Source organism: Perissodus microlepis, chromosome 18, assembly GCF_051167445.1.
Source record: "Perissodus microlepis isolate ML-2025 ecotype Zambia chromosome 18, ASM5116744v1, whole genome shotgun sequence".
In the NCBI taxonomy this organism is placed as follows: domain Eukaryota; kingdom Metazoa; phylum Chordata; class Actinopteri; order Cichliformes; family Cichlidae; genus Perissodus; species Perissodus microlepis.
This window is the reverse complement of record NC_140478.1, coordinates 8,552,432-8,578,592: the sequence shown is the minus strand read 5'-3', so window position 1 is coordinate 8,578,592 and position 26,161 is coordinate 8,552,432. Positions and strand designations below refer to the sequence as shown.

Sequence of the window (26,161 nt, the reverse complement as noted above, 5' to 3'; positions counted from 1 at the left end):
AGACTGGTATCAAAAGGTGTCATACAGACAGTGGTTTTAAAAGACTACTAGCAACATCTTTATCTCATCTTTACCCTCGACCCATCAGGATGGTGTTTAAATGTGACACAATTTAACTTAAAACATAGAACTACTGATCTTATATTTCAAACTGATATTAAAATACTTTGTTTTGGACACTAAATTACTTTATTATGTGTAAACGTGTGTGGCAGTTCTCAACAAATTTCACAGGTGAAATTTTGAGACTCATGGAACCATTTTTTGGAGTTTGTGTGCAGACTCTTAGCTGTCTGATAGTATGACAGGAATATAACTGTTGGGGACATATATTAAATGAAATACCTTCATGTCAGATATTGATAACTTGCACAGTTACAGGGGAAATCATTTAAACAGGCCAGATAAAACTGTGATGGTGAACTTCTGTAGGAATCCTAATAAATGTATTTTTTATTGTGAGACATAAACTACCACAAAACCACAGCGTGAACAGTTCACTCCTGTGAACTGATTTTACCACGTTTCTTTCATTAATGCTGGTGCACTTTGATGAATAACATGAACATCCTGCCTATCTTCCCTCACTCCCTCCTCTAAATAAAAAGAGGAGGGGTTGGGGGTTGCGGGGTGTGGAGGAGGGGGGCAGGGATCAACCCTGCAGACTCTTGAGACTGTGAACACCCAGACTCAGCAGCCAGTACTGGAGAGGAGAGCACCAGTAGAACTGCTGACTGGAGCCACTGAGTCACACAAGTGTAAGTTTTTTCATTAACTTTGGCCCCAGTGACAGAGAGGACTGCTGCTGTTGGAGATGACTGAACTGTCACTGTTGGAACAATATTCCTCTGCTTTAGGAAATGTTCTCTGTTCTGAGAGCCTGAGAGTTACTGAGGAACTTTAAACTAAGAGGCGCAGATATCGGAGAATTCCCACTTCAGAGTTTGGTAAGTAAGAACTTTAACAAGAGCAACTGGAGAGCATTAACTGACTCATTTAGGGACTGTGTTAAATTAACTGTTTAATCAATAAAAAGGGGGAAACATACAGCCTTAGTGTATTTATGTCTTCTTTCACTCATCCGTTGTTAATTGAATATTCTAACAGTTGTATTTTCCTTGTTCAGGGTAGGAATTCTAAAAACAGCCTTGTAATTTACCCCCGAACATTTAGTACAATGATGCACAAACATCCACGAGAAGTGAAACTAACCAAAAGGCATTTTTGAATCTAAGGGGACTTTGACATCCTTCTACATTAGATACAAAGGAAAGCTGAAATAAAAACTCTGCCTTATTCTCTCTCTCAAAGAAAAAAAAATGGAAATAAAAATGATCCTTTAGCCAAAGTTAAAATGTGGTGTGGCCCCACTGGTAGGGTGCAGAGCCCCTGAAGTTGGGGTGCCAGATGAAAAATATGAAGTAAAAATTATTTGAATTATTAATTCATTAAGGGTTTTTTTTTTTTAGGGGGAATTTAAAACACACACACACACATTTTTTAAAATTAATTTCTGATCAAAGAAAAACTTGAGGGGTGTGGAGTGCAAACTGTTTTCAGCTTCTGAATGCCAGAAAAAGTCTAAGATCTGCTGCTGTAGTTCAACACCAGGCCTGTTCACAGTATTTCTAATCTGTGTTCCAGGAGCTCTAAAGAAGATCAGCTGCAGGCCGTTTGTTGGATAAAAGCCACAGTCAAAATCAAAGGATGAGGACTCATCTCCTCTGCTTGGAGTTACTCGCTTTGGCAGTCCACATACTTGTGGCCAGTGGACAGCTGGAGCCAAAGAAACAAGTGCCCCAGGAGCCTCTCACCGTTACCCAGAAACTAGGGCTCGTGGAACGAGATGTGCAGGGTGCGGTGCGGCCCAACAGCACCATGCCCCGCCGCCGCCTGCCACCCATGTGCACCGGACCCACAGAAATCCGAGACACTTTCAAGTACATCAACACAGTGGTGTCCTGCCTGGTTTTCGTTGTCGGTATTATTGGGAATTCCACTCTTCTGAGGATCATCTATAAGAATAAGTGTATGCATAACGGGCCAAATATACTGATCGGCAGCCTGGCACTTGGAGACCTGCTGCATATCATCATCGCCATTCCCATTAATGTTTATAAGGTGAGAAAAACTGCAGAATAGCATAGGAACAGTACTTAAGTCATAGGAAAGCATGAGCTGCTTAACATTCTTTTTACTTAACTGTAACTTTGTGAGGTCATGCACAAATATTTAGCTACATCCCAGACAAGTACTCAAATATTCCTATTAAACTCATGAACACACATACACACACATGCTTGTAAAAGCAGGCTTCCACATAATTTTCAAAATGTTATTACCTTACTGGATTCTGAGCCCCTCCATATCCCCTTATGTCTCTGGTATGTTTTAATCTGTTGGGCTCCTTTTGTGTGAGTGAGTGAGTGAGTGAGAGAGACAGAACCAAGAGCGTCTGTATATTTGGGTAAGGGGGCAAGCATGTTAAAACAACTGGTCACAGCCGCATACTATAGCAAAGACAGGACAGATGGGGTGGTACGGAGAGAAACATGTCCACATCTGATTTTAATAGGTTTTCAATCACATTCCAGACACCCATCCAAAGACAGCATGAAAGGTTCCATATCTTTCATGCTTAGCAGAGTTTTCTTCTTCTCTGAGAGTGTTCTCACTGGGTCACAATGCCTGGAGTTTAAACCGAGGCAAACAGGACTCGTGGTTTTAAGGAAAAGACCAAAATGTTAAACCTGGCAAGAAAAGAACGATAAGTTCAGGTTCACACATGCCTGGCCTGCACTGGATGCCTGAGGCTGAGTAAAAATGGGGGATAGTAAATTTGCTTCCTTTCCTACCATGGTTTAAGTCTGTCATCAACTCTTTCTCTCTCTATACAGCTCCTGGCGGAGGATTGGCCATTCGGGGTGACTCTGTGCAAGCTGGTGCCATTTGTGCAGAAATCCTCAGTGGGGATTACAGTGCTGAGTCTGTGTGCGTTGAGTATTGACAGGTAAGCATGAAGCCATGGCAAATGAACAACAATCTTTGCTTGTTTTTTGTTTTTTTTCAATGCCGCAACTGCAATTAAAAAGCAGTGACTTTGTATCCTCACTTTTGCTCTTGTTCCCACTGGCTGCTGTCAACTTTAATGAATTAGTAAACTGACATTTTGTTAATGCCATTATTGAACGGTGAACATAAAAAGGGCGCAAATAAACCAAAACAAAAAAAAAAGTGTATGAAAGACACCTTGGTGATAAATCCACAATTTTTCTTTTAAATTGCAAAAGCGAAAGAATTAAAACAGTAACTTATGTCACACTGTATCGTAGTCACCATGGTGATGGTTTCTTGACTATTGTTTGGAAGCCTCAGGTTTAGCATTTTTGCCATTACAAGTAAGCAAGTTCATGTGAGCAAGCTGCAAACATATTTGTGTGTCATACAGATACAGACAGTGCTAAGCACAGAGCTAATGGGTAGATCACTTAACTACACAGGAAGCCACTGTATTTCTGTTAAAAATGATAAACACTAAAAATGTGGTTGAGAGATCCAGTTTAGTGGTGGACCTACCTGAGGTAAGGCTAACAGGAAGCATGTGGCTATAGCTGCATTAGTCATGCACTTCTAATGCAAAACTTTAAGAATAAATACATTTTAAACAGATGAGTTATATATTTTTTTATAATTGCTTTATTGTACAATGAAGTCACCATGTAAATATACCAGTGATAGCCATCTTATGAGCTGCCTCTCAATAAAAATGCGACTAAGTACATTTCCCGAGCCATCAAACTCTTCCTTTAACTAACTGACTCCACATGTCACGCATCTTCCAGGTATCGTGCCGTGGCCTCATGGAGCCGTATCAAAGGGATCGGAGTTCCAAAATGGATGGCTATCGAGATAGCGCTCATCTGGATAATATCCATCATCCTGGCTGTGCCAGAGGCGATAGCCTTCGACATGATCACCATGAACTACAAAGGAGAACATTTGAGGATCTGCTTGCTGCACCCCGTGCAGAAAACCGAATTCATGAGGGTGAGCTGTAACACACCGACTTTTAAAGGCCTGTGGTTCGCTGTGCAGAAAAATAGTACGTGTTGACATAGCTGTATGTCATATAACACATGCTTATATGGACAGACGCAGAGGTGAATGTGTACATGTGTGTGCATACGCTTATATGTACACTTAAAACCACAAGCACTCGTAATCAGACTGTGACAGCTTCCCCGCTAGATCGGGGTTAGGAAGAGTTCCCAGAAATGAAACACTGTCAAAAAGAAAAAAAGTCATGGATCATAAGAATTAGAACATCCCCCACTTGGGTGACAGAAAACACTGCAGCGGTTGATTATGTGTAGCGTAATAGCTAATGGATTAATATAATGTATTTGCCATTACATTCGTCTATCTTCATGTAAAAAGAATAATACATTTATTCCCACTGGGGTCTTATGATAAATTGATTTGTAAAACCATGTCAACAGCAACTTGAAACACACCCTAGAGTCAACCAGGTCAGACCGTGGTTACACACCATTAAACTCCATCTGCTTCTTCCATACTTCACCTTTAACTAAAGATTTCCAGCACAGATGTTTGTGCCTAATCCAGTGCAGTCCTGCTATATTCTCTGTGCAGTTTTATAAATCAGCAAAGGACTGGTGGCTGTTCAGTGTGTATTTCTGCCTGCCGTTGGCCTGCACTGCCATTTTCTACACCCTGATGACCTGTGAGATGCTGAGGAAGAAGAATGGCGTGCAGATTGCGCTCAGCGACCATTTAAAACAGGTAGGATTGGGGAAAACTCACTTTATTAGGCCTGTTTGTTGTTGACTGCTGACGACATATTTAGTTGAGTTAAAGTGATATTTTTCCTAATGTAATAGGACGATAAACAGACAATGCTATTAAAGTAATGTTCTGCACTGTTTTCTGCCTAATTTGCAACTCCCATTTCCTACTGAATTCAATTTGATTCCTGATAACAAATGTTTTACATTTTGAGGGGAAAACATGTTTCCAATGATGCCTAATTCCTTTAAGGCTTAAGTTTCACCACAGCTACTTCAGTGCCAAACTGTAATTTATGTGTTTTTGTGTGTGTTCAGCGGAGGGAGGTGGCGAAGACAGTGTTTTGTCTGGTTTTAGTCTTTGCTCTGTGCTGGCTGCCTCTCCACCTCAGCCGTATCCTGAAGCTCACCATCTATGACGAAAAAGATCCAAACCGGTGTGAATTGCTCAGGTATGGAGGGGAAGTCATGATAATTTAGTAGATAAAAAACTTGCCCCAAAGACAGTGTGAAGTGGAAGACTAATATGCCACTGTGACATATTTTAGTTTCTTTTTGGTGTTGGACTACATTGGCATCAACATGGCATCTGTCAACTCCTGTATCAACCCCATCGCCCTCTACATGGTCAGCAAGCGCTTCAAGAACTGCTTCAGGGTAAAGTGTAACTCACTCAAAAAAGGCTTTACTTTTTGGTTATTGTGCTAATGTATTTTGTTTATTGGTGTTAAACTGCATCCACACAGGAAGTGATTCACATTGACTTCTGAAATGTGAAGTGACTAAAGGCAAAAAAGATTCTGGTACCTCAAAGTAGGCAGGTCCCGAAATAAAATATTCTCAACATAGAGACAAGCAACTGAAGCAACTACCAATGAGTGTGCAGAGCCCCTTTTCCAATAGTACCTACTCAGATGGACTCAACTTGGATCACCTGGTTTTCCATTACAATCTAGTACCATGGTTATCATTATAGCAACGCGGCCGAGCCTCCCATAACACGAACGCTACAACAAAGGCGGACACCGAAGCAACAATATACCTCCTGCTCGATCTGGGGCTTTTCGTCAGACTCGTGGGAGTTGCTTTTTGTAACCAATTCCCTCGATGTCGGATATCAAAAATGGCAGTTTTGATTTCTGTGAACGAGACTCTCTCAGAACTGACCAGCCATTCGGTGGCATGCAGTCTGACGATGTCACATTTTAGTACCTGGTCAGATCGCTTTGAACTCCATCTGAGCAGGTACCATTTTAGTACCTGATACCAGGTACTATCACTTAATGGAAAACCCTGAAAAAACCTGATCTGAGTAAGTACAAATGGAAAAGGGCCTTAGGATACCAGTGATCACTACATCATAGCCAATCGACCATCAGCTCGAAAGCAATGCACAATGAACTAATCGCTCCCCGTGTGGACACAGGGTTTTGTCTTTACAACACAAAATTAAGCCATCTGTTAGGCTACGTTCACACTGCAGGCGAAAGCGCATCAAATCCGATTTTTTTGACCCTATGCGACCCATATCCAATCATGGTATGACAGTGTGAACGGCACAAATCCGATATTTTCAAATCCGATCTGGGTCACTTTCGTATGTGGTACTGAATCCGATACATATCCGATGTTTTAGCAAACGACTGCTGTTTGAATGGTCAAGTCGCATTAAATCCATCTTTTACATCACTGACACGAGACAGACGCCAATTATCAGCTCCGGCGAAGCACCCGATAAGACATCGCGAACGCTTCCTGGCCATCCAGCGTAGATGTTAGTGAAACTGTTGGGAAGAAAACGTTGGAGAAACGTGAATATTTTTTTTGTACTGTATAATCTGCAGATTCTGACAGAAATCTGCAACTATCCTTTGAAGCACCGCTCCTCTAAAACAGCAATAAGGATAATTATTAGGTTATTTACATTATTATGTAAATAACAAAATAACTTAAAGCACAAATTGGGAAACGTAAAGTCCGAAGTCTTTATATTAAGGGTCATCAGTCAAACAATACTGTTTGGTCTGGGTCTAAACAGAGCGCGTTGTGTGTGACGTCTTCTTTTGCGCATGCGGGCCGCTTTGAGGGTTCACACTAGAGCGCGTTTCCTGTCACATTTTATTTGTAGTGTGAACAAGCAGACAAAAAAATCGGATTTGATCAAAAAATTGGAACTGAGCATTAAGACCTGCAGTGTGAACGTAGCCTTAGTTAAGTGATTACATATCAACCCCTAGGCTGATTTATAGTCATTTTTGGCCTCTTCTTACTGCCATATGATGCTGTTTGTCTCAGCCCACCAGATATCCTCAGTATGAACTTTTACTGAAAATAGTTTAATCCTCATGCTACATCTTTACGGTAGTATTGTATTTATTTTAGCTTAACCATAGCTCTAAGGCTAGCCACCAGCTAGCACACTATTATATATCAACTAACCCAACTTCACAAACCCTCTGAATGATGTTCATGTTGATTTTTCTGCCTTTGTTTACTTCCAATGTTATACAGGTGTGCGTTTTAATTTTTTTTTTTCAGAAAAAAATGCATTCAGCAAATGTTATTTCATATTTAAGTGGAAACCTGCTCTGCCTAACCTTCCACTAGAAGGATGGCTACACTGATCATTTTATTGGAGATGAAAGAGCATTTAGTGATTTTAACTCTCAGTGACGCCTCAGTGTTTGGGCCCAGAAATTTTTCTTAACTTTTACTAACTTGGACTATTTCTAGACAAGGCTTAAATTTCTGTGCCAAGCTAACTAGCTGCTGGCTTTAGCTCTACCATAAAGAAAGTAGTAGTGATACAACAAAAAGAGAATAAGCTTATTTCTTACAGTGATGAAATATTTCTAAGGCTGCAACAAAAAAAGGCTGTAAGAATCAGTCACTATTTTGTCAAAGTGCGAACAGTGTTCACACTCTTCCTCTTTTCTCGCAGCCTAAGCCTCACAGTTTCTTTTCTTCTTTAGTCCTGTCTGTGCTCCTGGTGCGTAACGACAGAGATGTTAATGGACGAAAAGCAGTCGTGCATGAAGCTTAAAGTCAGCGACCGAGGCTCCGAACAGAGCAACTCTCGCATGACCAACAAGTCCTCGACAGCCTGAGGAGAGGCCCAGAAGTGAGAAACAACCAAAAAACATCGAAGTATGCCTGCATAAATGAGGACAGGGACCCATTTGTTTTTATCTACAGCATAATATGAAGTGTCCTTAAACTCTTAAGATCTATTACATACCGCCGGAAATCAGCTCTCACTGCAACTCAATCCAACCTGAAACTCTTAGCACTTATCATGGAGTGCCACACTCATTCTGTCCAAGAATGAAGTGTCAGCACGCCTCCAAAGCTGCACTCTTGGATAGGAAGTATCAAATTTATACAGGCATGAATAACATTAAAAATGGAGAATTGAACAGGAGCAAAGTTCAACTATGTTGTGTAAAATTGGGGGTTAAGGGTTGATAAGCTAAGACAGCTTGCCAGGCTTGCAGCCTGGATAGTGTATGCATTGTAGTGTATTTGTTACATACTTCAGCATCTTGTAAAACAGCCATTTGGGGATTTTGCATGTTTTTTCTGTAAAAATGAATGTACATGAGCATTTTACATGCTTTTGCATACTTGTTAATGCTTTGAAATGTATTTTCTTTGTGTATTTTCACTAGCAACAAAACTACTGACGCTGTGTGACTTCAGCTGTGATACCGTCAGCTATTGTATCATATTGTTCCATACTTGGCCTGTTCCTGAGGCTTTATGCGTTTTGTCATTATATTAGTGCCTGATTATCTTAATTTGACTCCTTACCTTTGATGTAGGGGTTCTTTTTTCAATAAATATAACACATAAAATCATGACTATATTACAAAAAGAAAACAGTAAATTATTTTATATTAATTTTTAAAGATTTCTTTTTAGGTCTGCCTGCTGTTGGCCTAAGTGTATGGTGTATTCTGTGTGTGTGTGGGAGTGTGTGTGTGTTAGTGTGTGTGGGAGGGTGTTTGAGCATGTGGCCTCGATTTAAGTGTGACAGCAGGCAGCATCATGTGATGGCGAGTGCCAACACAGAACATTACTGTGATCTCTCTGTTTTTCTCCCCACTTCTTTGCCCCAAACACACACATACAAACACACACACACATTTCTGACCTGGGAATGTTGCTTGAGGCTAAACCAGTGTCACGCATGTCACATTAGCTGTCAAAGAAGCTCTCTGTCCTCTGATCTCTCACCACCCTTCCTTGTTTCATTTCTTTATCCACTCTCCTTGCCATCACTGTCTTTTTTTGTCTGTTTTTCTCATCTTTTTTACTACTTCTTTGTCCTCTCCCATACTTTTTACTACCTTATCTCTGCACATTCCTGTCTCGTCTCTCTGCCATAACCTTTCTGCCTTTGTTCCTCCAGCAAGTCTTCAAACAATCCAGTGTGGTTTGACATCAAATCAAACCCACCACTCCTGTAACTAGCCCTAACTGAACATAATCACATTCAGTACATTCCTCTCTGAATTACTTTTTTATCTGTTTCAAACAGAGGGTAAACTGATTTATCTGGTTTTGGATAATGCTGGCCCTCTTACTGGTGTGATTGATCACCTCCTAGATCAGTGCTACATAAAAAAAATAAAAAATTAAATAATCTCCTACGCAACTTGGATAACAGAGCAAATTTTGTTCAGTGAGCTACTTATCCAATATTCTATAATTAAACCACAAAAGTACTGTTTAAAATCAACTCATTTATTGACCCAGGCAAGTTTATTTTGGTAGTTCAAGAAGCTGTAAGAAAAGCTGTAAATGTAGATTTATGTGTCAAATTAGAAGTAGTCTGGTGCTGCCCAGTGGTAAAAGAATCCTTTCCACACATTTTTTTTTACATTTGTACAAAAAGGGTTCTAAAAAGGTGTAGCTTTACAAAAGCCTATATGAATATTCCCTGGTGAGCTATAGCTTAATGTAATGTATTGCTTTTCTTTTTTAGCTGGTTGGCTTTTTACAAATTCTTCCAGCTTCTGGGGGTGGATGGGGGAATGAAGCTACTATGGAAGTGCCATAAATATAGTTCTAATACTCCTTACCTTGTACCATAACGTCTTATGTGTGTGTGTGTGTGTGTGTGTGTGTGTGTGTGTGTGTGTGTGTGTGTGTGTGTGTGTGTGTATATATATACATATATATTACAGATAGGTAAATTTTTTAACTGGGGCCCTAAGTTATATGTAATCTAAGACCTGGCTATTTTAAAGGACTAACAGGTATAACGTTTTATAAGTTTTCCAAAATAACACACTAAGGAGTTGGCCATTTAGTTTTTTAACTTTCTCCAGTAATTTACCCAGAAACTTTTTGATTTAAGCCTGTTGTGCTCTAAACAAAATTAGCATTTTATTTAAAATACCTCGCTAACCAAGCTGCTAGCCAGCAATAGCATTAGTTGATAATTTCCCACCATTTGCTCATCCAAATAAACATCAAGGAGGGGACAGTCAAAATAACAAACCTGACACACTCTACAACCAATCCAGTCTTTAAGTGATGACGTATGAACTCTGCTTCCAGGTCCAAACTACTCTACCTTTATTAAGGTGTTGTGTTTTTAACATGTTGCATTGTATCTTGTTCTATTTAATCTGAACACGCTCCTAAAAAAAAGGCAGTGATCACTGTCAGCTCTTTCAGTTTTTATTACCACTATTCATTTTAAAGCTCAGTTTTAAAACCTTACGATGTAACTACAGTCATTACAGTAAATTAATGACTAACCTTGTATTGTGGATGGTTTATCTCAGTTCTTATCCTGACTGACGTTTGATCTGTTTACAGCATCCTAAAATGCAATTGCATTTGTCCCTAACCCTCATGTTAACTTTTATTGAGTGGAAAAAAGCGTTCATCCTCCAGCTTCACTGTGCTAATGTGTTTTATTATGCTAACCATAGCTGTGTAGCTAGCCACCACATAGCACATCATCATAGCCCAACATCAGTAACCCCACAAATGTCACTGCTATTTAGTTTCCTGTCTTTATTTATGTTGGAAGTGATAGCAGAGCTGTACGTTTTAATTTTTTCAGAAATCCCTCAGTCAGAACATGGTATATCATGTTTAGGTAGAAACTAGCGAGCTAACTTCTTGCTAACTAAATTTCATAAATTCTGTTTTCATGGATGCCTGAAAACTTAATTGTTACACCTGGTAGAACAGCAACGCTGATCATTTTATTAATGATAAAATAATTTAGACAGTTTGTAGCTCTCAGTGATGCCACAGTGTTTGTTTGACTTTGGGACCTGAAGCGAAGTTTGGACCCGGAAACGGCTAATGACCTCAGACTTAAAGATGACATCATTAGCCGTAGATGGATGATGTCACAGGGACTACATCATAAACAGTATGGCTTTAAGGTGTATCAGGATTTATCATGTTCTTCACTCTAAATGTGTGCATAATTTGCAATAAGAATTGCTACTGTACATTGTAAGATAAAGCCCTTACAAATTAAAACAAGCTATTGAGTCCATCACCCAATAGCTTGAGGAAAATGTGTTTACTGTTCTAAAGTAAGAATTGGGGTCATTTTCTTTATACACTGAGTTGCGTCAACTGGCTATGAGAAAGACTGCTTTAAAATAGTGGTTTCACTTTTCAGATCCAGAGGTTTTATAATATTCAGGTTGATCAGACAACATAAATGTGGTTGTGTTTGTTTGTAAGACAGATTGTTTTTAACCATTAGATAAGGCCAAGGTGGTTGTTCCTCCGTGCAAATTCTTAAACATCTTTATTTCCAAGAAAGACAGCTTCATGAAATACTTTCACACATATACAGAGTAAATGTGGACACCAAATAATCATAATCAAACCTACACATACCAGTGCAGTTTGTCCTTTTCTCTCCACAGTGTGTTGGATTGCAGACTTTATTGTTTCGAGTCTGGCTCTCAAGGGCTGGGGTGTGAATAAATCTGATCTGGTCCGTCTCTGTTCTTTTTTTCCCCCTCCAAACATTCTTTTGCATTTTTCTACCCAATTCCATTCGCCGTTGTGCATATTTACACAGCATGTTCAGCAAGACTGCGCCAGCGAACTGCATTCAGAAACAATTAGGAGCATTTATATGATCATGATGTTTTGACTTCACTTTCAAATGTTTGAGAAGAGAAGCTTTTTGGCAAATTCTGGCCTGAGAGTATGCCAAACATCACTGCTTGGCACTTTTCAAGCATTTGAACCCATATAGGCATTTTCATCCAGAGCTGTCATGCACAGCTTCTGACAGATGTCTAATAATTTAAAGGTGTATTCACACTTCTTGATGTATATGTCTTGCTGGGCTCCTTCTTAGTCATCTAATATTTATTCAGGATTTATAGCACAGGGAGGAGAGCTTTCAGTCTGGTACAGATTCTGCAAACATTTGGGCAGAACAAAGAAAATATGCTTTTGTTGTGAGTGTGAAAACGTGTGTGCAGTTGGAGCCATGGAAGTACTTCAAGGGAAAAATGTTAAACCAAGTGCAAACCGAGACCCCCGTGCTGGCTGCGAGAACACAAAATGAAGATATGTGAGTAAGCACGTGCATAAAAACAAAACAAAAATGCTTTCTGCACTTTTTTTAAATTTGATATCTCTTTTGGTCGCACACCACTGACTTTGCACTTCAAGGAATGGCTGATAAATGACACAAAAACGCAACTCATCAGTCACTTTCACATGTCACACACTTGAGCACATGCATAGACAACACAAGCACGCCGAGCAACAGAAGACGCGGCAGAAGGTGAGCAGACGTGGCCAGCAGAAGGAATTCATCAGACTGACGTTCCATGGACTCTGGAGCTTTTCTTTCATTCTATTTCCTCCTCAGTTCTACATCAGGGGACATTCAAGCGTTGTGTCACAGTGTCTCACTATTAGCACACTCCCCCCCCTCTTTTTTTTTTTTTTGCTTGTCTGACAACGTGATGACAAATCCATGGGGCTAGAGTACATGATAAAGAACGATTCATCAGTCACAGATACGCATATGGCGAGCAGGTTGGATTCCAAATGCTGGAAAAGTGAAAGTTGTCAGTGCGCAGCTCACATCAGATAAATCTGCAAATATAGTATACTGGGGTCACTGGGCTACAATTTATAAACCATAATTGAGTCTATACAGTATGGTTAGCACTGTCACCTCACATTTCTCTCCGAGTACTCCGGCTCCCTCTCAAAAACAATCATGTTAGTTTAATTGTTTTTTCTAAATGGACCATATGTGTGAATGACTGTCTCCATTTGTTATTTAATGTTGATATGATCCACAAGAGGATCAAATAACCTTCCTTTTAAATAAAAGGAATATACGGCCTCTTATCCAGCCCTCTTAATATGTCCATTAAACTCTAAATGAACTACTGGCAGTCTAGCTGGACTGTGGGTAATATATACACTGCATTTTAAGAGCAATGCTTGAAATAAAACAGAGGATATCCATGTTTAGGCTGCATTCCTGCATACATGCTCATGTGTCCGTGGTTTTCTTGCTAGTTTTTCCTTAAGTTAAAAATGTCAACATGTTCTTTTTTTAATCAGTCGGTGTCGTGCTTGTTTAAAATCCTAAAAATCTAATGTGCATCACCCCTAAAAACAAACAAAAAAATGAAGCAAAAACAATGGAAACATTTCTTGAACCCAATATTTGAGATTCAGTGCATTAACTGTCAGTGACAATAACAATGACCCCCCCCCCTCCCCGGTCTTTCACACAGATAAACACAAACCCATATTGTAATAATCAAATCGTGTGCTCTACTACTTTACAAAAACACTATGGGAGTGAACCTCGTTTTTCAGCCAAACCAGCACATTCCTCACAAAGCTGCCCGCCGTTGCAGAAGTTGGGAAACTGACTAAAGAAATAAAGGAATGAAAGAGAGGCCTGATTTATTCCATCTTATCAGTCCAACCAAACCCAGCCCTGTGAACGGTATAAAATGTCCTGACATGTGAAAATAAATAATTAATTTAAAGAAGGCAGTTGTACTGTGTAAAATGGAATGGGGTCTCCAATCTTGAAAGCAGTGGCACAGGCAGTGGGACTGGGTGCAGAAGGCCGCCATCCTCAAGAGAAAACACACTGCCAGCAATGGTGAGCCTCACTCACAGATTTATAGGCTACAAGCTGTCTCCGTTGCCGTTGTTGTGTATTAACAAAAAGAAAGGGAGGGAAGGAAATGAAAATGTGGATCAGGTTTTTTATTTTGAAGGCTGCTGATGCTGAGTTTAACCACTGGGGAGCGTCTGGGACTGGATAAAGTCAGAGTAGCTATAACAACCCCCTTTTTTAAACTCTATTATTCAGACTACATTTCACTGGGATGTTATTATTAACTGCACAAAGCAACAGGTAACACTAATAATAATCTGAGGTCAAATTTAGTGATATCATCAGCACACACACACATGCCCTCTGCGTCCACACAGCTGTTGCAGATTGGTTGCTTGGCTCTCTGCTGCTTTACATTGCAAATACACCCGTGTTTACATTTGCTCTGCACTGACAATGGTCACTATGGGTTACCTTGACTCACAACACAGGTAACCAATGAGATCTCGCAGCATGGGAGGGGAGGGAGGGGTGCGTGTGTTTGGGGGTGTGGGGGGGGGAGGGTGCTCAGTTCTCTGGAAAAAAGAAAAGAGGAAGCGTGAACTGACAACGACTAGAAAAAGAAGAAGAAAAAAAATCACCATGATCTACGCTGATCTGTGATCTCACGTCTGCGTGACGCACTCTCTCTGGTGGCTAGACACTGACAGGAGGGAACTGATCCCACGCCTGTAAGCAGATGAAGGTTCTGTGTTTGCCAAAAGTAATGAGAACAATTTCCGTTTCCCTCTTGGATCTTGCAGGCAGCTGCTGCTCTGTCACATACAGGCACGAGCTGTAAACACAAAGGTAAGCAGACTGCTTCTTATTCCATACAACAGGCCTACTACTCTGTATAGTATAGAAAGGAGACACAGAAAGAAGACCAAAAGAAAAAAAGAACTAAATATAACAAAAGAAGATGTTAGAAGACGTTTGGGTGTATGACTGTATGCTGCATGACATGTGCTGAAGAGAAAGTGAAAGTACTTTTCAGAGAGTGTAGGGTTTTGAGCGCGGCTGTTTGACTCTCTGTAAATGCTGTGCCAGAAAATGTAGATTAATAGAAAGAAAGAAAGAAAGAAAGAAAGAAAGAAAGAAAGAAAGAAAGAAAGAAAGAAATACCTTTCCAATGATTTACTTTCAGTGACGGCTAAACCACTCACTTGTTTGCACGCGAGGGAGGTTGTAAAAACAGTATTGCGACCACCTCTGCTGTTCTCTGGCAGACCATATTTTACTGCGTTCATTTAACAAGGCCTGGTTACCCCAAGCAACAAGAGGGGCTTATCAGCTGCTCCCTCTCTTACCATGCTGTTATCAGCCTGGCCTAGTTCACGCACACACATATATATAACACTGCTCCTTTCTGTCAAACACACCCACGCGCTTTCTATCTCAGTCTCTGACTCTCTCTCATGCACACACACACGTAAACTGGGGAATGAATGTTACGGGGGGCTTATCAGTGTCCTTAGGGGCCTGGCAGCCACTTCACAGACTCAGATCCCAGTGCAGAGGCCACAGAGACAAACCTATGTGACCAGAGTGCTGATGAACACAACATACTGTGAGAGACTGCAGGCTGCAGGGCACGGTAACAATGAACGTATACATGTGGCAGCACAAAGGCAAGGCCCTGGTGGCTACTACTAAAAAAAAAAATAAAGAGAGGAAGGGACAAATGTTTCTATTAATGTGTTCTGTTGGGGTGTGACGAGTGAAACTTCACCGCCTTGTTTACTTCAATAGAACAGAAAATGCAAGCTGCAGTCTTCATGTTTTGTACTTTGCACTTGTATTCACTGGAACTACGCAAGCATGGCAACTTGCCATGCTATATAACCAGAGCAGACTTGCAGGTTAGGACGTACAAAAAAGCTATTAGTTATGTTCATTATGCAGTTTAGCTTGGCTACAAAAGGCAAAAAAAAAAAAAAGTAAAAAAAACTAATCATAGTAATAATAATTTGAAAATAAAACCATCTTGAAATATGTTAGAGAATGGCTAATTCAACTCCCCATTAACTACATTGTATACTAAAATGTCCATTATCAAAAAAACATTAACTTACATCAACTATATTACTAATATATGTCATAATAGGACATTAACCTCTATTTATTCTGCTTAAAATGGTATTAAACACGATGGACATGTTATTTATAAATGGCATTATTTTAGACTGTTACTCTGTTATTCTGCTAATTTACAGTATAAAATTATAGCACCGAGTGCTACAAATGTCTGTCTAGTGATAAACAATGAAATATGAAAATAATTTTTCAAAGTAATTGTTAATTTAGTCATCTTACAAGTTAACAGCACATGCTATGCAACCATTAGATGGCTTAGTGATCAAAGACACAGCAAGCTTCTAAGATAATATTGAAATTAGGCTTAATGCTATTGCAATTGTGTTTGCATAAAAAAACTATCTGATAACAAAATTTGTATTGGTAACTTTGCCAAGGCGTAACACTATAATAAAACAGGATACCGCAGTCAAATCCAGACCTCAAAGTATCATATTATTGCTGTTCTCACACTGCAGGCTTACTTGTGGTTCCTACAGGTTTGATGTAATGAGCATTTCTTCTTCACTCACCTCTTTCCTCACCCTGAGATGAGTGCATTTAATCTAAAATTAACGCATTCAAATAATTAAAATATTATTAAACTCTGGCACTTTCCACCATAGTCTGTCTCTTGGGCTCTCTTTTCTCTTTCCCCTCATCCAGTTGTTCCAGATGGCTGCCCTTCATTGCCGGAGGTTTCTTCCTGTCAAAAGGGAGTTTTTTGTTTCCAGTGTTGCCAAGTGCTTGCTAGTAGGGGGTTGTATGATTGCTGGGATTTCTTTCTAATGCTGTAGGGTCCTTAAATTACAGGACAGAGTGCCTTGAGGTGACTGTGGTTGTAATTTGGTCCTATATGAATAAACTTGGATTGAATTGAACTGAAATGAACTCAGGCACAGTCATTAAAAATCCACAACAACATACCATGTATGATTTACTGTAGGAAAAACACAGTACTAAAATTTTTTTTACAATTCACAGAGGGATACTGGTGATATTAATTTTTTGTTACTAAACTGCTGGTTCCAGCCCTAACATCAAGTGATACATATTACATATGAACAAAAAATGACTACTTTTCCTTGCTGACTTCTTCTTGAACTTCTCTTAGTTTTGGGAGTAAACTATCCCCCAGTTCGCTAATGTCCCACCTAAATCATTGAGTGCCAAGTGGCTGCAAACATCACAGGAAATCGAAAATGAGAGGACCACTACTGGCAAAGACATGCTGGCAGTGGTTTGGCGCAGGAACTCAGGAAGCGGTGCCTCCTAACTGAGCTGTGCTTCCTGCGTGATAACTGACCCAAACATATTTTGCCTCTATCTCTCACACGCATACACCAAGACAAAGAAAACCCACACGTTCTCCATCTATTTAAAAAGGAAAAAGAAAAAAAAGGACCTGCGATACTATTTAGGTTACAGAGGATTTACAGGGTTATAATGTTTAGAATGGATTATCTTTGAAGCCATTTGGTCACAGTGCCACAAAACCTAAATGTTGGGATGATCTTCAGAACAATGATGCTGAAGGTAAGTGACGGAGTGGCAACAGTGTTCGGAGCCCACGGTAGATTTTTGCAGGAGGAGGCAGCTGTACTGCTAAATTCGCTTAAAGGTTAACCGAAACTTGGGAATTATTAAACAGCGAGGACTGAAGAGAAGGGGTGGCATTAGAAGCAAAGGGAAGACGAAGGAATTCAAGGGAATTAACAATGTTGTGATGGCCAGATACAAGAGGAGGGACAGAAAAACAAGCAACCAGGAGAGAATGAGAGGGAGTAATGCAAAGGAGTTGAGTGGGGGGGTTGCAATTTTGTGCTAAACGTCCCCTTCACGGTCATGTCGTGAGGAATGTGCACAAAATGGCCCTGAAAGCCAAAAGCTGAACATTGTGCAAAGACATGATGTTGTCACCCACCCAACCAACCCCCTCGACTCACACCGCACACACAGCCCAGACACACATTTCACTGCAAACGCTTCCTTCCTGTTGCTGGTTTAGCCCAGTTTAGAAGACAGATAAGAGCAAAAGAATGAGATATGTGACAGAGGGGGGAAGCAAATTACGATGTTCATTTCTCTGCATCTGAGACCAGAGACATTTCAAACACATAAATAAATAAATGTTCGGCAATGCCCAAAAAAGTAAAATTGTTCAAAGCCTAATTTTAGCGTCTGCAGGTGTGGTCATGGTGTTTGTTTTTGACTCTAACAGCTCTTCAACTCCCCCACCTCACCCACATATTTTTGTGTGTGCCTCTCTGTTCTTCTCTGGCAGGTTCAGTCAGACCACAGGACAGTTTAGCACTTCCTCATTGAGAGCCGGTGCAGAGTGAGCGGGTGAGTGCTTCCTGTGACGCCTCTGCATCTCTGGTCAATAATTACACTCACATCACTCTACCACTACCAAGCCTCGCTGCATGGAAGGACGCAGGCTGCATCCCATCCAGGGGGAAGTTCTCTGACAAGTTATCTGCGTGTTCATCGGAAGGATTGTCTCCAGAAACGGGACCTGCCTTGATTCGACAACACATCAGACCTCTTCACTTCTTACCAGACTTCAAGGGGACGCTGTGATGCTATCCTCGCCCAGTTAAGAGTTTGTACGCGTGCTTTGGGACATTCAGCCATGCTGCAACAGTCAGAGCTCATCTTTGACTTTGCCAGTGACCACTTTAACATGTCACAGGTGAGTCAGAGCTAGACAGTGATGAACTTCTTTGTGTGGAATTGCTGGCAAACTTCTGATGTCGTCTAATTTCATGCCGTTTTTGTGTCCTGCAGCTGGGGGGTTTCACAGATTGCCCTGCGGTGATTGTAGAGCAGGTTCCACATTCACACCTGTTTTCATATACAGGTCTAGCGTGTGAACAGTCACAGGATCACCAGCAGCTGGTCAAAGGTCAGCACACACACACACACACACACACACACACGAAGACATACGCACTCACTTCAGCCTTTCTTTACCTGTCAGGCTCACATTTCATGATAGAAGATCCCCTGTCGTCTGCGACACGGTGCAATTCTTTTTTTTTCTTTACAAAAAGAAAACGAAAGTTTCTATTCAAATTTTATTTTAAAAAATTAAAAGTAATTCGCGGTTTCGAAAAAAAACAGCCTTGCTTTGCACATGCGTATTCTGCCCCTCGCGCACATGGACCACCCTCCGCTGAAATTCAGGAAGTAAAAAAAGAAAACATTCCTGGCTTGTTCCTGGGGGGGAAAACAACAGTTAAATGAATCATATTAGGATGTAGACGTGGTCAAAGCGAGCTACAGCACACATGCTATAGCTTGTTCCTCACACGAACATTTGAAAAGTAAGTGATATCGCCGTGTCGGGTTATATTTCCGTCAGTGTTCAGGTTGGAGGGAGCAGCTGAATCGACGCATGGCGAGGAGGAGGCTCGGTTAACTTTAGCTCACAGTAACAGCAGCACTTGTGGATAATTTACAGACACTTTACTTGAACGTTACAACCGTTTTGGGACAGCAGCCCATCTCGTATGTTTCTCTAAACGTGGCGGTTTGTTGTGACAGGCTGTGGGTTTGCTTCTCCCGACGGCAGAAAGTGTTTTCGAGTCCACGACAAAGCAGCTGTTAGCTAGCAGATGTTTTCTAGCTCACTGCTTCTTCACGGGCAGCTCATCACACACACAAACACACACAAACAAGATGCGCATAAAAAAACACACACACGCAGATTCCCTTTTGATCATGTTTAGCCTCGAGGACATGCACGTGGGGAGATGTAAGCTGTTAGACAGCACAGCGTCGTTGTGAAGCTAACAAGCACCCGAATATGAGTCTGTCAGTGTTATTTACCTGGACGGAAAGCACTTGAGGTCAAACTGCTTGGAGTCAGTGACCGAGACTCAGTGTCATTGAGTTTACTCAAGAGCTTCACTAAGCTCTTTGTTGTCTGTAAGAATTCCAGCTTACTCTGTGCTCTTCCATCCGGCTGTGTTTTGGAGGCAAATATTCTTTGGACTTCTATTCTAGTTTTGTTTTTTTAATTGATTATAGAATTGGCTTCATTTGCTACTGATGTGAACATTAATGAAAGTGAACTAATACTGGAAGAGTTTGTAGCATCTGCATAATAATTAAATGTTTTTGTGTGTTTTTCTTCTTCTTTTTTTCATTCCCAAAAGAAGGGAAGTGTAAAACAGAGTGCAATTATTTGCTGTCACGTGAGCCTTTTTTTATTTAACTGAAATCAGCATAGCAAAAACAAGCCAGATGTTTGTTTTTATCCAGCCATCACACATAAGCAGCACATATAAACTATAAACTTTGTGTACTAAGTCATGACTTTGATTGAGCATAAGCAGTACGCTACATTCTGCTCATTAAATATATTTTACCCTGCAAAAGGAAGCAAATGAATAAATACATATAAACATCATCAAAATTATTCACATCAGTACAGCTCAAAAAATAGCTTTGGATAACCAAATGCGAATTACGCAGTTCAAAATGTTGTCTTTCATAATTTACCCTCAAAAATAGATACATCTGTTATATATAGTATATATAAGCATCACTCATGCATTAAAAATCTCTGTAAACATTCTGGGAGTGTTTAGAATTCACTCTAAATATTATTGTCATTTTTTTTATTTGGAAAATGAAATTTGATAAAGGATTTCGGCAGTTTGATGCCTGTGTTGTATTTTAAAATGTATTCAGATGTTTTAATGGATAGTGGGTCTGGACTGCAGACGGGCCTGTTTAACAGCCACCCTCTTTTACTAGTGATCCACGCTGTTGTAACATGTGAAGAACATTGTCTGGATTGTCTCGGTGAAACAAAAATTGTTAGTCATCATGTTGTCCTTCAAAACCTGTTTATCTGACTCAGCGTTAGTGATGCCCTTGCAGATGTGCTGGTTTTTGTTGTCATGTCACAGAGGTGACTGTAGCTCAGAAGGTAGTTTTCCACTAATTGGAAGGTTGACAGTTTGATTCCTGGCTGCTCCAGTCTGGTTGTCAAAGTACCCTCGTGCAAGATACTGAACCTGAAGTTGTTGTCTGTCCAGCTAAGTATGAATGCGTGTGAATGTTAGACAGAATGCACTTCGCCATAGAAAAAAATACTTGTGTGAATGAGGCATATATGTATAAAGTGCTCTACTAGAGTAAAAAAGCCCTATATAAGAGTAAGCTCGAACCAGAGAGCGGAAGCCTTTCTAAAATTTGCTAACATGTTGAGGGTTTGTATATATATGTGTATATATGTATATATGTATATATATGTATATATATATATATATATATATATATATATATATGGTGGTTTTAACCTTTGTGGCTAGAAAGGACTTGAGTTCACCGACAACAATTTCAAGTGTCCAAAAGCACATGTATCGACTTCTACCACAGAACTGTCCAGTCTGTTTTTAATGCCGTGATGTTCATATTCATTTATGCCCACTTTCCACTTTCTAAACATTATAATTGTTGCTAAACTTTGCCTGTTTAGTTTTACCTCAATAAAGTTTTTGATCCCTCTCCCAACAATAAGAAAAAAAAAACCCTAACAGCTTGTAAATAGAAACTACATCTGCAGTTACTAAGGAGAACCTGGAAACGCTGTTTAGTAGCTCACTGTTGTATAGTTGTAACTATTTGCATTGGACACACTCCAATTTTACATCAACAAAAACAAGTTTTACTCTTTGATAATTTTTTTGTGGTTGTTATTTTTTGTAGTGGAGCCATGTGAAAGTGGGGAGGAAGAGACCATGGAGACGCTTGTCTCTCCTGACTCGTTACTCAACATGGAGTGCGCTGACACCCTCTCCCTGGAACACTACTGTAAGCACAGCTGTGTTCACCTCGAGCATGCTGTTTCCTGATTATTTCGGTGCAAGATTTTATTTTTAGGCATTACAGTGCTGCTGTTTTTTTTTAGCAAATCTGTTTCTGAACCCCTGCAGCGCAGACCTTCTTACCATCGCTTGGCGATGTCATCACTACTCCTGTTGTGGGGGAGGAGCTTGTGGGAACTGTCAATCAGTCAGAGTGGTCGTCGTTGCACAGAAACAAGCCTGCGTCGCAGCTGCGGTCCAAAAAGAAAAGTCAGTAACTTTCCTGCTCAGCTTCTTGTACGGGTAGAATTTCGAGGGTAAAATGTTTGTGACTGACTTTGGACTGCCTGTGTGTGCAGGCAGGAAACCTCGACATCGAAGAGCAGAGTCTCCCACGCCAGAAATTACAGTAAAGAAGGACAAATACAACAAAGGTATTGTCAAACAGAACAAGACCCTGTTCCCTATAAAGGCACAGCACAGCACAAGTCACCTGACTGCACCTGAAATGATATAAATGTATGTGCACCTCACCCCTACCAAGTTCTGCACAAGTAAAATTATGCAACTGTGCTTGTTTTGGGGAAGCGTGCTATGAAAGTAGGTCTTCACCAAAGTGATTTAACCCAAATCTTATCTGTTGTTTTTCTTTTTTCGTTCACTTTAGGCGGAAACACCCTTTACCTGTGGCAGTTCCTGATGGAGTTGCTGCAAGATAGACAAGTCTGCCCTCGTTACATCAAATGGACTAATCCTCAAGCGGGGATCTTCAAGCTGGTCAACTCAAAAGCAGTGGCCAGGCTGTGGGGCAAACACAAAAACAAACCAGATATGAATTATGAGACAATGGGCAGAGCACTCAGGTACAACACGGCAGCTCCCAGATAGAATTGTAATGTTCTTTGAAATTTCTCTCTCTGTAATTTGAAAAAAATAATAATAATAATGAACAATCATAGATGTCAAAAGTGCCTTTTAAGGTCATTTATGCAAATTTTCCTACATTTTAACTCGGGGGTTTTATTAAGCACAACTTGAAAGCAAAGACATAAACAGCCATTAACACGTTTCCTAGCTTTGGCATTGTACAGGTAATGGCACATTTAAGAGTGTGAAGTAATCATTCAGTTTACAATGTTTAACAAATTTATTAGAATACCACTAAATTAGCAGTATTGTTAATTAACAAAAATATTTTTTAATGTTTGTGTTTTAATGTTAGTCTATGAGCACACAAGCATTAAAGCATTAAAAATGATATTTTTAATGCTGAAATACAATAATTGTTGTTAGTCATGAATTTTCAACAGAGCACAATGTTGTTACTTTTTGATTAAGATGCCAAATAACGCTTATTTACTTACATTCCTGAACATAAAAAATTGTTTTAGTGCTTGAGCAATATGCCTGATTCGTTCCCGGCTTCTCAGAAAAGTCCGGTGTGTTGCCCCAAATTTGGGTATAAAAAGGTGAATTGAGTTTGCTGTTTGTCTAACACGTAACAATATCATTTGTAGTTTTAAACAAACTTTTGGCAGATTTCAAAATATTTGTGTTTTCTTGTTTTTATGACAGGTCTAATAAATAGTAGTGCTTAATAAAATCAAATGGAAGCTTACTGTACAGTCTACTCGAGTTTGATCCTGCTTGTCAGTACTAATTTAACCTTTTTTCATTTTTAAACCAGTTTAACTCATTTAACTTTTAATTTATGTATGTAAATGCAACTGTTTATCCAATCTAGGCTAGTAAGAAAGGGGCAGGTATGGAACCTAATCACAGTACACCAAGAAAACGGTATTCTGTATTCAGTAAGACAGGATTAAAATGCATCGATAAAGAGTCAAAAATATATTTTTGACAAAAAACAAAAGGTTTTTTTGTCATTTTAATTTGAGATTTTACAAATGAGACGTGAATAATTAAAAACTGTAGCAGGTTTGAAAGCTGTCGGTTTCTGCTTTTTCCATGCAGGTACTACTACCAGAGAGGCATACTGAATAAGGTTGAAGGCCAGCGCCTCGTTTACCAGTTCACCTCTCTCCCCAAAGACATGATTTACATCACCGATGGAGATGGCATCAAAGAGGAAGACGACGGGGACCACGATGACAACAGCGTCAACGACGAAGGCTTGAGCGACGACTCTGACAGTACCGTATCGTCTAGTGACCATTCAGCGGAGGAGCAGGAAGATTCTCAGCCACCGCCAAAGAAATCGTCCCCTGTCTCCGGCCGCGCTCCCGCTTCACAGCGCACCAGGCCCGCTCCCAGGCCCTCAGCTCAGCGCGACACTGTCCTGCGTCCCACCAGCTCCAGTTTGATCCAGGAACAGCATCTGCCTATCGTGTCAGCTGAGATGCTACGCACGCTCCAAAACCTGCAAAAGGTCCAGTCTCTCAAACCCGCCGGTCATGCGTCAGTCTTCAAAACGGCTCAGCTGCTGGGGAGTCTGTGCGAGCGGCAGGCCGCTGCCACTGCCGAGGTGGCCATAGGGAGAAAAGGTGCGCCGGAGATGCCCGAGAAAAAGTCGCACCCAGGACCAAAAACTCCACAGCTTATGCCTCTGATTAGCTCTGACCAATACAAATAACAGGTTCCCACTTTCTATTGAACACACAGATGCCTGTACACTCCACTGACTCAGGACCACTTACAGGGCTGCACTTTGCTATGACAATGCTGATTTAAAAACAAAGGGACTTTTGATGTAGAATATTATTTTAGATCATAAGTACAGATCAGTGCTTTCTCACAGCGCTGACAGGAACCAAAATCTCACAGCAGTTTACCTTCTCAGCTTTGAAATCTGATCATTTCGCCTTATTGTCATTCTGTGTAGCCCTTTGTTAAACCAACACCAAAGACAGACATACACTGGAATCTCTGGCCTCTCTGCACTGCCTGCAGACACTTTCTCTGCTTGCACTTCAGCTCCAGTGTCCTGGAAGCAATTATCTTATCACCACACTGTGCCCTTCGTCTCTGCCTTTTGCTCTCACTTTCTCCTACGTTGTTTAGTTTTGTGTCTTTATGCTATCATGTGCTGAAGCATTCCTTTGCCTTAAAAGTGGCTTTGCACTAATGTTTACCTCTGCTGTATATTTCTTCTGAAGTGCCTGAAGATGTCAGTCCATCCTATTCCTGGTAATCATGAGGGAAAACATTCCATATTGTTATTGTTATTATTATTGTTGTTGTTGTTTTTTAAGATTGCTGCATTGTGAAATGTTGAAAACAAGGGATCACTGTTATTTTTTTCAAAGTAGTACTTTAGCACTTGCGCTGTTTATTATTTGTTTATCGACACCATGGGACTCTTTTTTTTCTATTTTCTTCTTGACAATCACCAGTGAAGTGGCCTTGTAGCCACCCTGCCTCCTGTAAAATGACAGTGCTACTATTTAGCTTTTCTCTTGTGCACTAGCTATCCATATATGAGTGCATATATTAAACTCAGAATCCTCTATCTGTATGCGTCTATTACGCACCGTAGGGCCTCAACATTAAAACCACTGTGCTGGCTGAAGTGAACATTTCGTTACAGTGCAATGTTTGGCTGGCATTCACGTGGGTTTAGCATCGAGCTCAGCGTTGCAGAAGGCGCCAGCAGTGGCATCTCTGCACAAAGCAGACCTACATATTACCAGGCTGGTGGTTTTAATGTTTTGGCTGATCTTTGTGTACTGTATACCTGTGAAAGCGCCTGACTTGTTCTTTTGATACCATTTTTTTTCCTTCCCTCAGGTTTATAAAGCATTTTTGTGCTGCACATATTATGTACTCTATGCAAGAAGTAAAAGTGAAATTGTTAGTTTATTATTTTCTCTTTGGCCGGTCTTAGCCTAGGCTCACGAAGCTGGCTTACAAACTTCACCTCACTCTAAATTAAAAAAAAAAAAAAACGACTGAAAGTTAGGCTGGCTTTTTGAGAGGCTAAACTTGGCAAAGAGATGCTTATAAAGTAACTGTGCCTGCAGGGAACTCTTATGCAGAACTATTTTCACTTTGTTAAACCATGTTTGTTTGTTTTGGGTTTTTTTGCCCCTTGCTTTTCAGTGTGTGTCCTGGTAATGTCTTACCTTAATAGAGTTGTAAACTTGTAGCAGAAGGAGAGGTGGAGCTTGTTTTTTTGGGGGTTTTTTTATGCTGTATTGTGTTTGCTTTCATGCAGTCCAGTGATGTTAAAGCTAATCGTCTATTATATGAAATAAATTTACATTTGTCATTGTGTGAAATCCATCATTGTACCTTTGAAAGACTCGGAGCATCAGTAGACATAGCTTGGCGAGTGTATATGTCACATTTGAGCAGTGCATTCG

The 26,161-nt window shown here is 40.3% G+C and overlaps 2 protein-coding genes across 4 annotated transcripts; both read left to right on the top strand.

Moving 5' to 3' along the window:
- The first annotated feature begins 627 nt into the window (after positions 1 to 627).
- On the top strand, positions 628 to 8,681 carry ednrba (endothelin receptor Ba). Its single transcript, XM_084912985.1, has 9 exons — positions 628 to 758; positions 858 to 947; positions 1,645 to 2,121; positions 2,898 to 3,010; positions 3,843 to 4,047; positions 4,654 to 4,803; positions 5,124 to 5,257; positions 5,354 to 5,462; positions 7,778 to 8,681. The coding sequence occupies exons 3-9, from the start codon at positions 1,708 to 1,710 to the stop codon at positions 7,910 to 7,912; spliced, it is 1,260 nt and encodes a 419-aa protein (XP_084769111.1). The 5' UTR covers positions 628 to 758; positions 858 to 947; positions 1,645 to 1,707; the 3' UTR covers positions 7,913 to 8,681.
- A 5,813-nt stretch (positions 8,682 to 14,494) lies between these two features.
- Positions 14,495 to 26,077, top strand: LOC146367201 (ETS-related transcription factor Elf-1-like). 3 transcript variants are annotated; one of them, XM_084913107.1, is made up of 8 exons: positions 14,495 to 14,751; positions 18,302 to 18,712; positions 18,808 to 18,925; positions 21,742 to 21,846; positions 21,969 to 22,109; positions 22,199 to 22,273; positions 22,507 to 22,702; positions 23,814 to 26,077. In XM_084913107.1, the coding sequence occupies exons 2-8, from the start codon at positions 18,653 to 18,655 to the stop codon at positions 24,430 to 24,432; spliced, it is 1,314 nt and encodes a 437-aa protein (XP_084769233.1). In that variant the 5' UTR covers positions 14,495 to 14,751; positions 18,302 to 18,652; the 3' UTR covers positions 24,433 to 26,077. The 3 variants fall into 3 exon arrangements, with proteins under 3 accessions (XP_084769233.1, XP_084769234.1, XP_084769235.1); XM_084913108.1 differs by having other exon boundaries at positions 14,495 to 17,553; XM_084913109.1 differs by lacking the exons at positions 14,495 to 14,751; positions 18,302 to 18,712; positions 18,808 to 18,925 and adding an exon at positions 19,029 to 19,346.
- Positions 26,078 to 26,161: the final 84 nt, after the last annotated feature.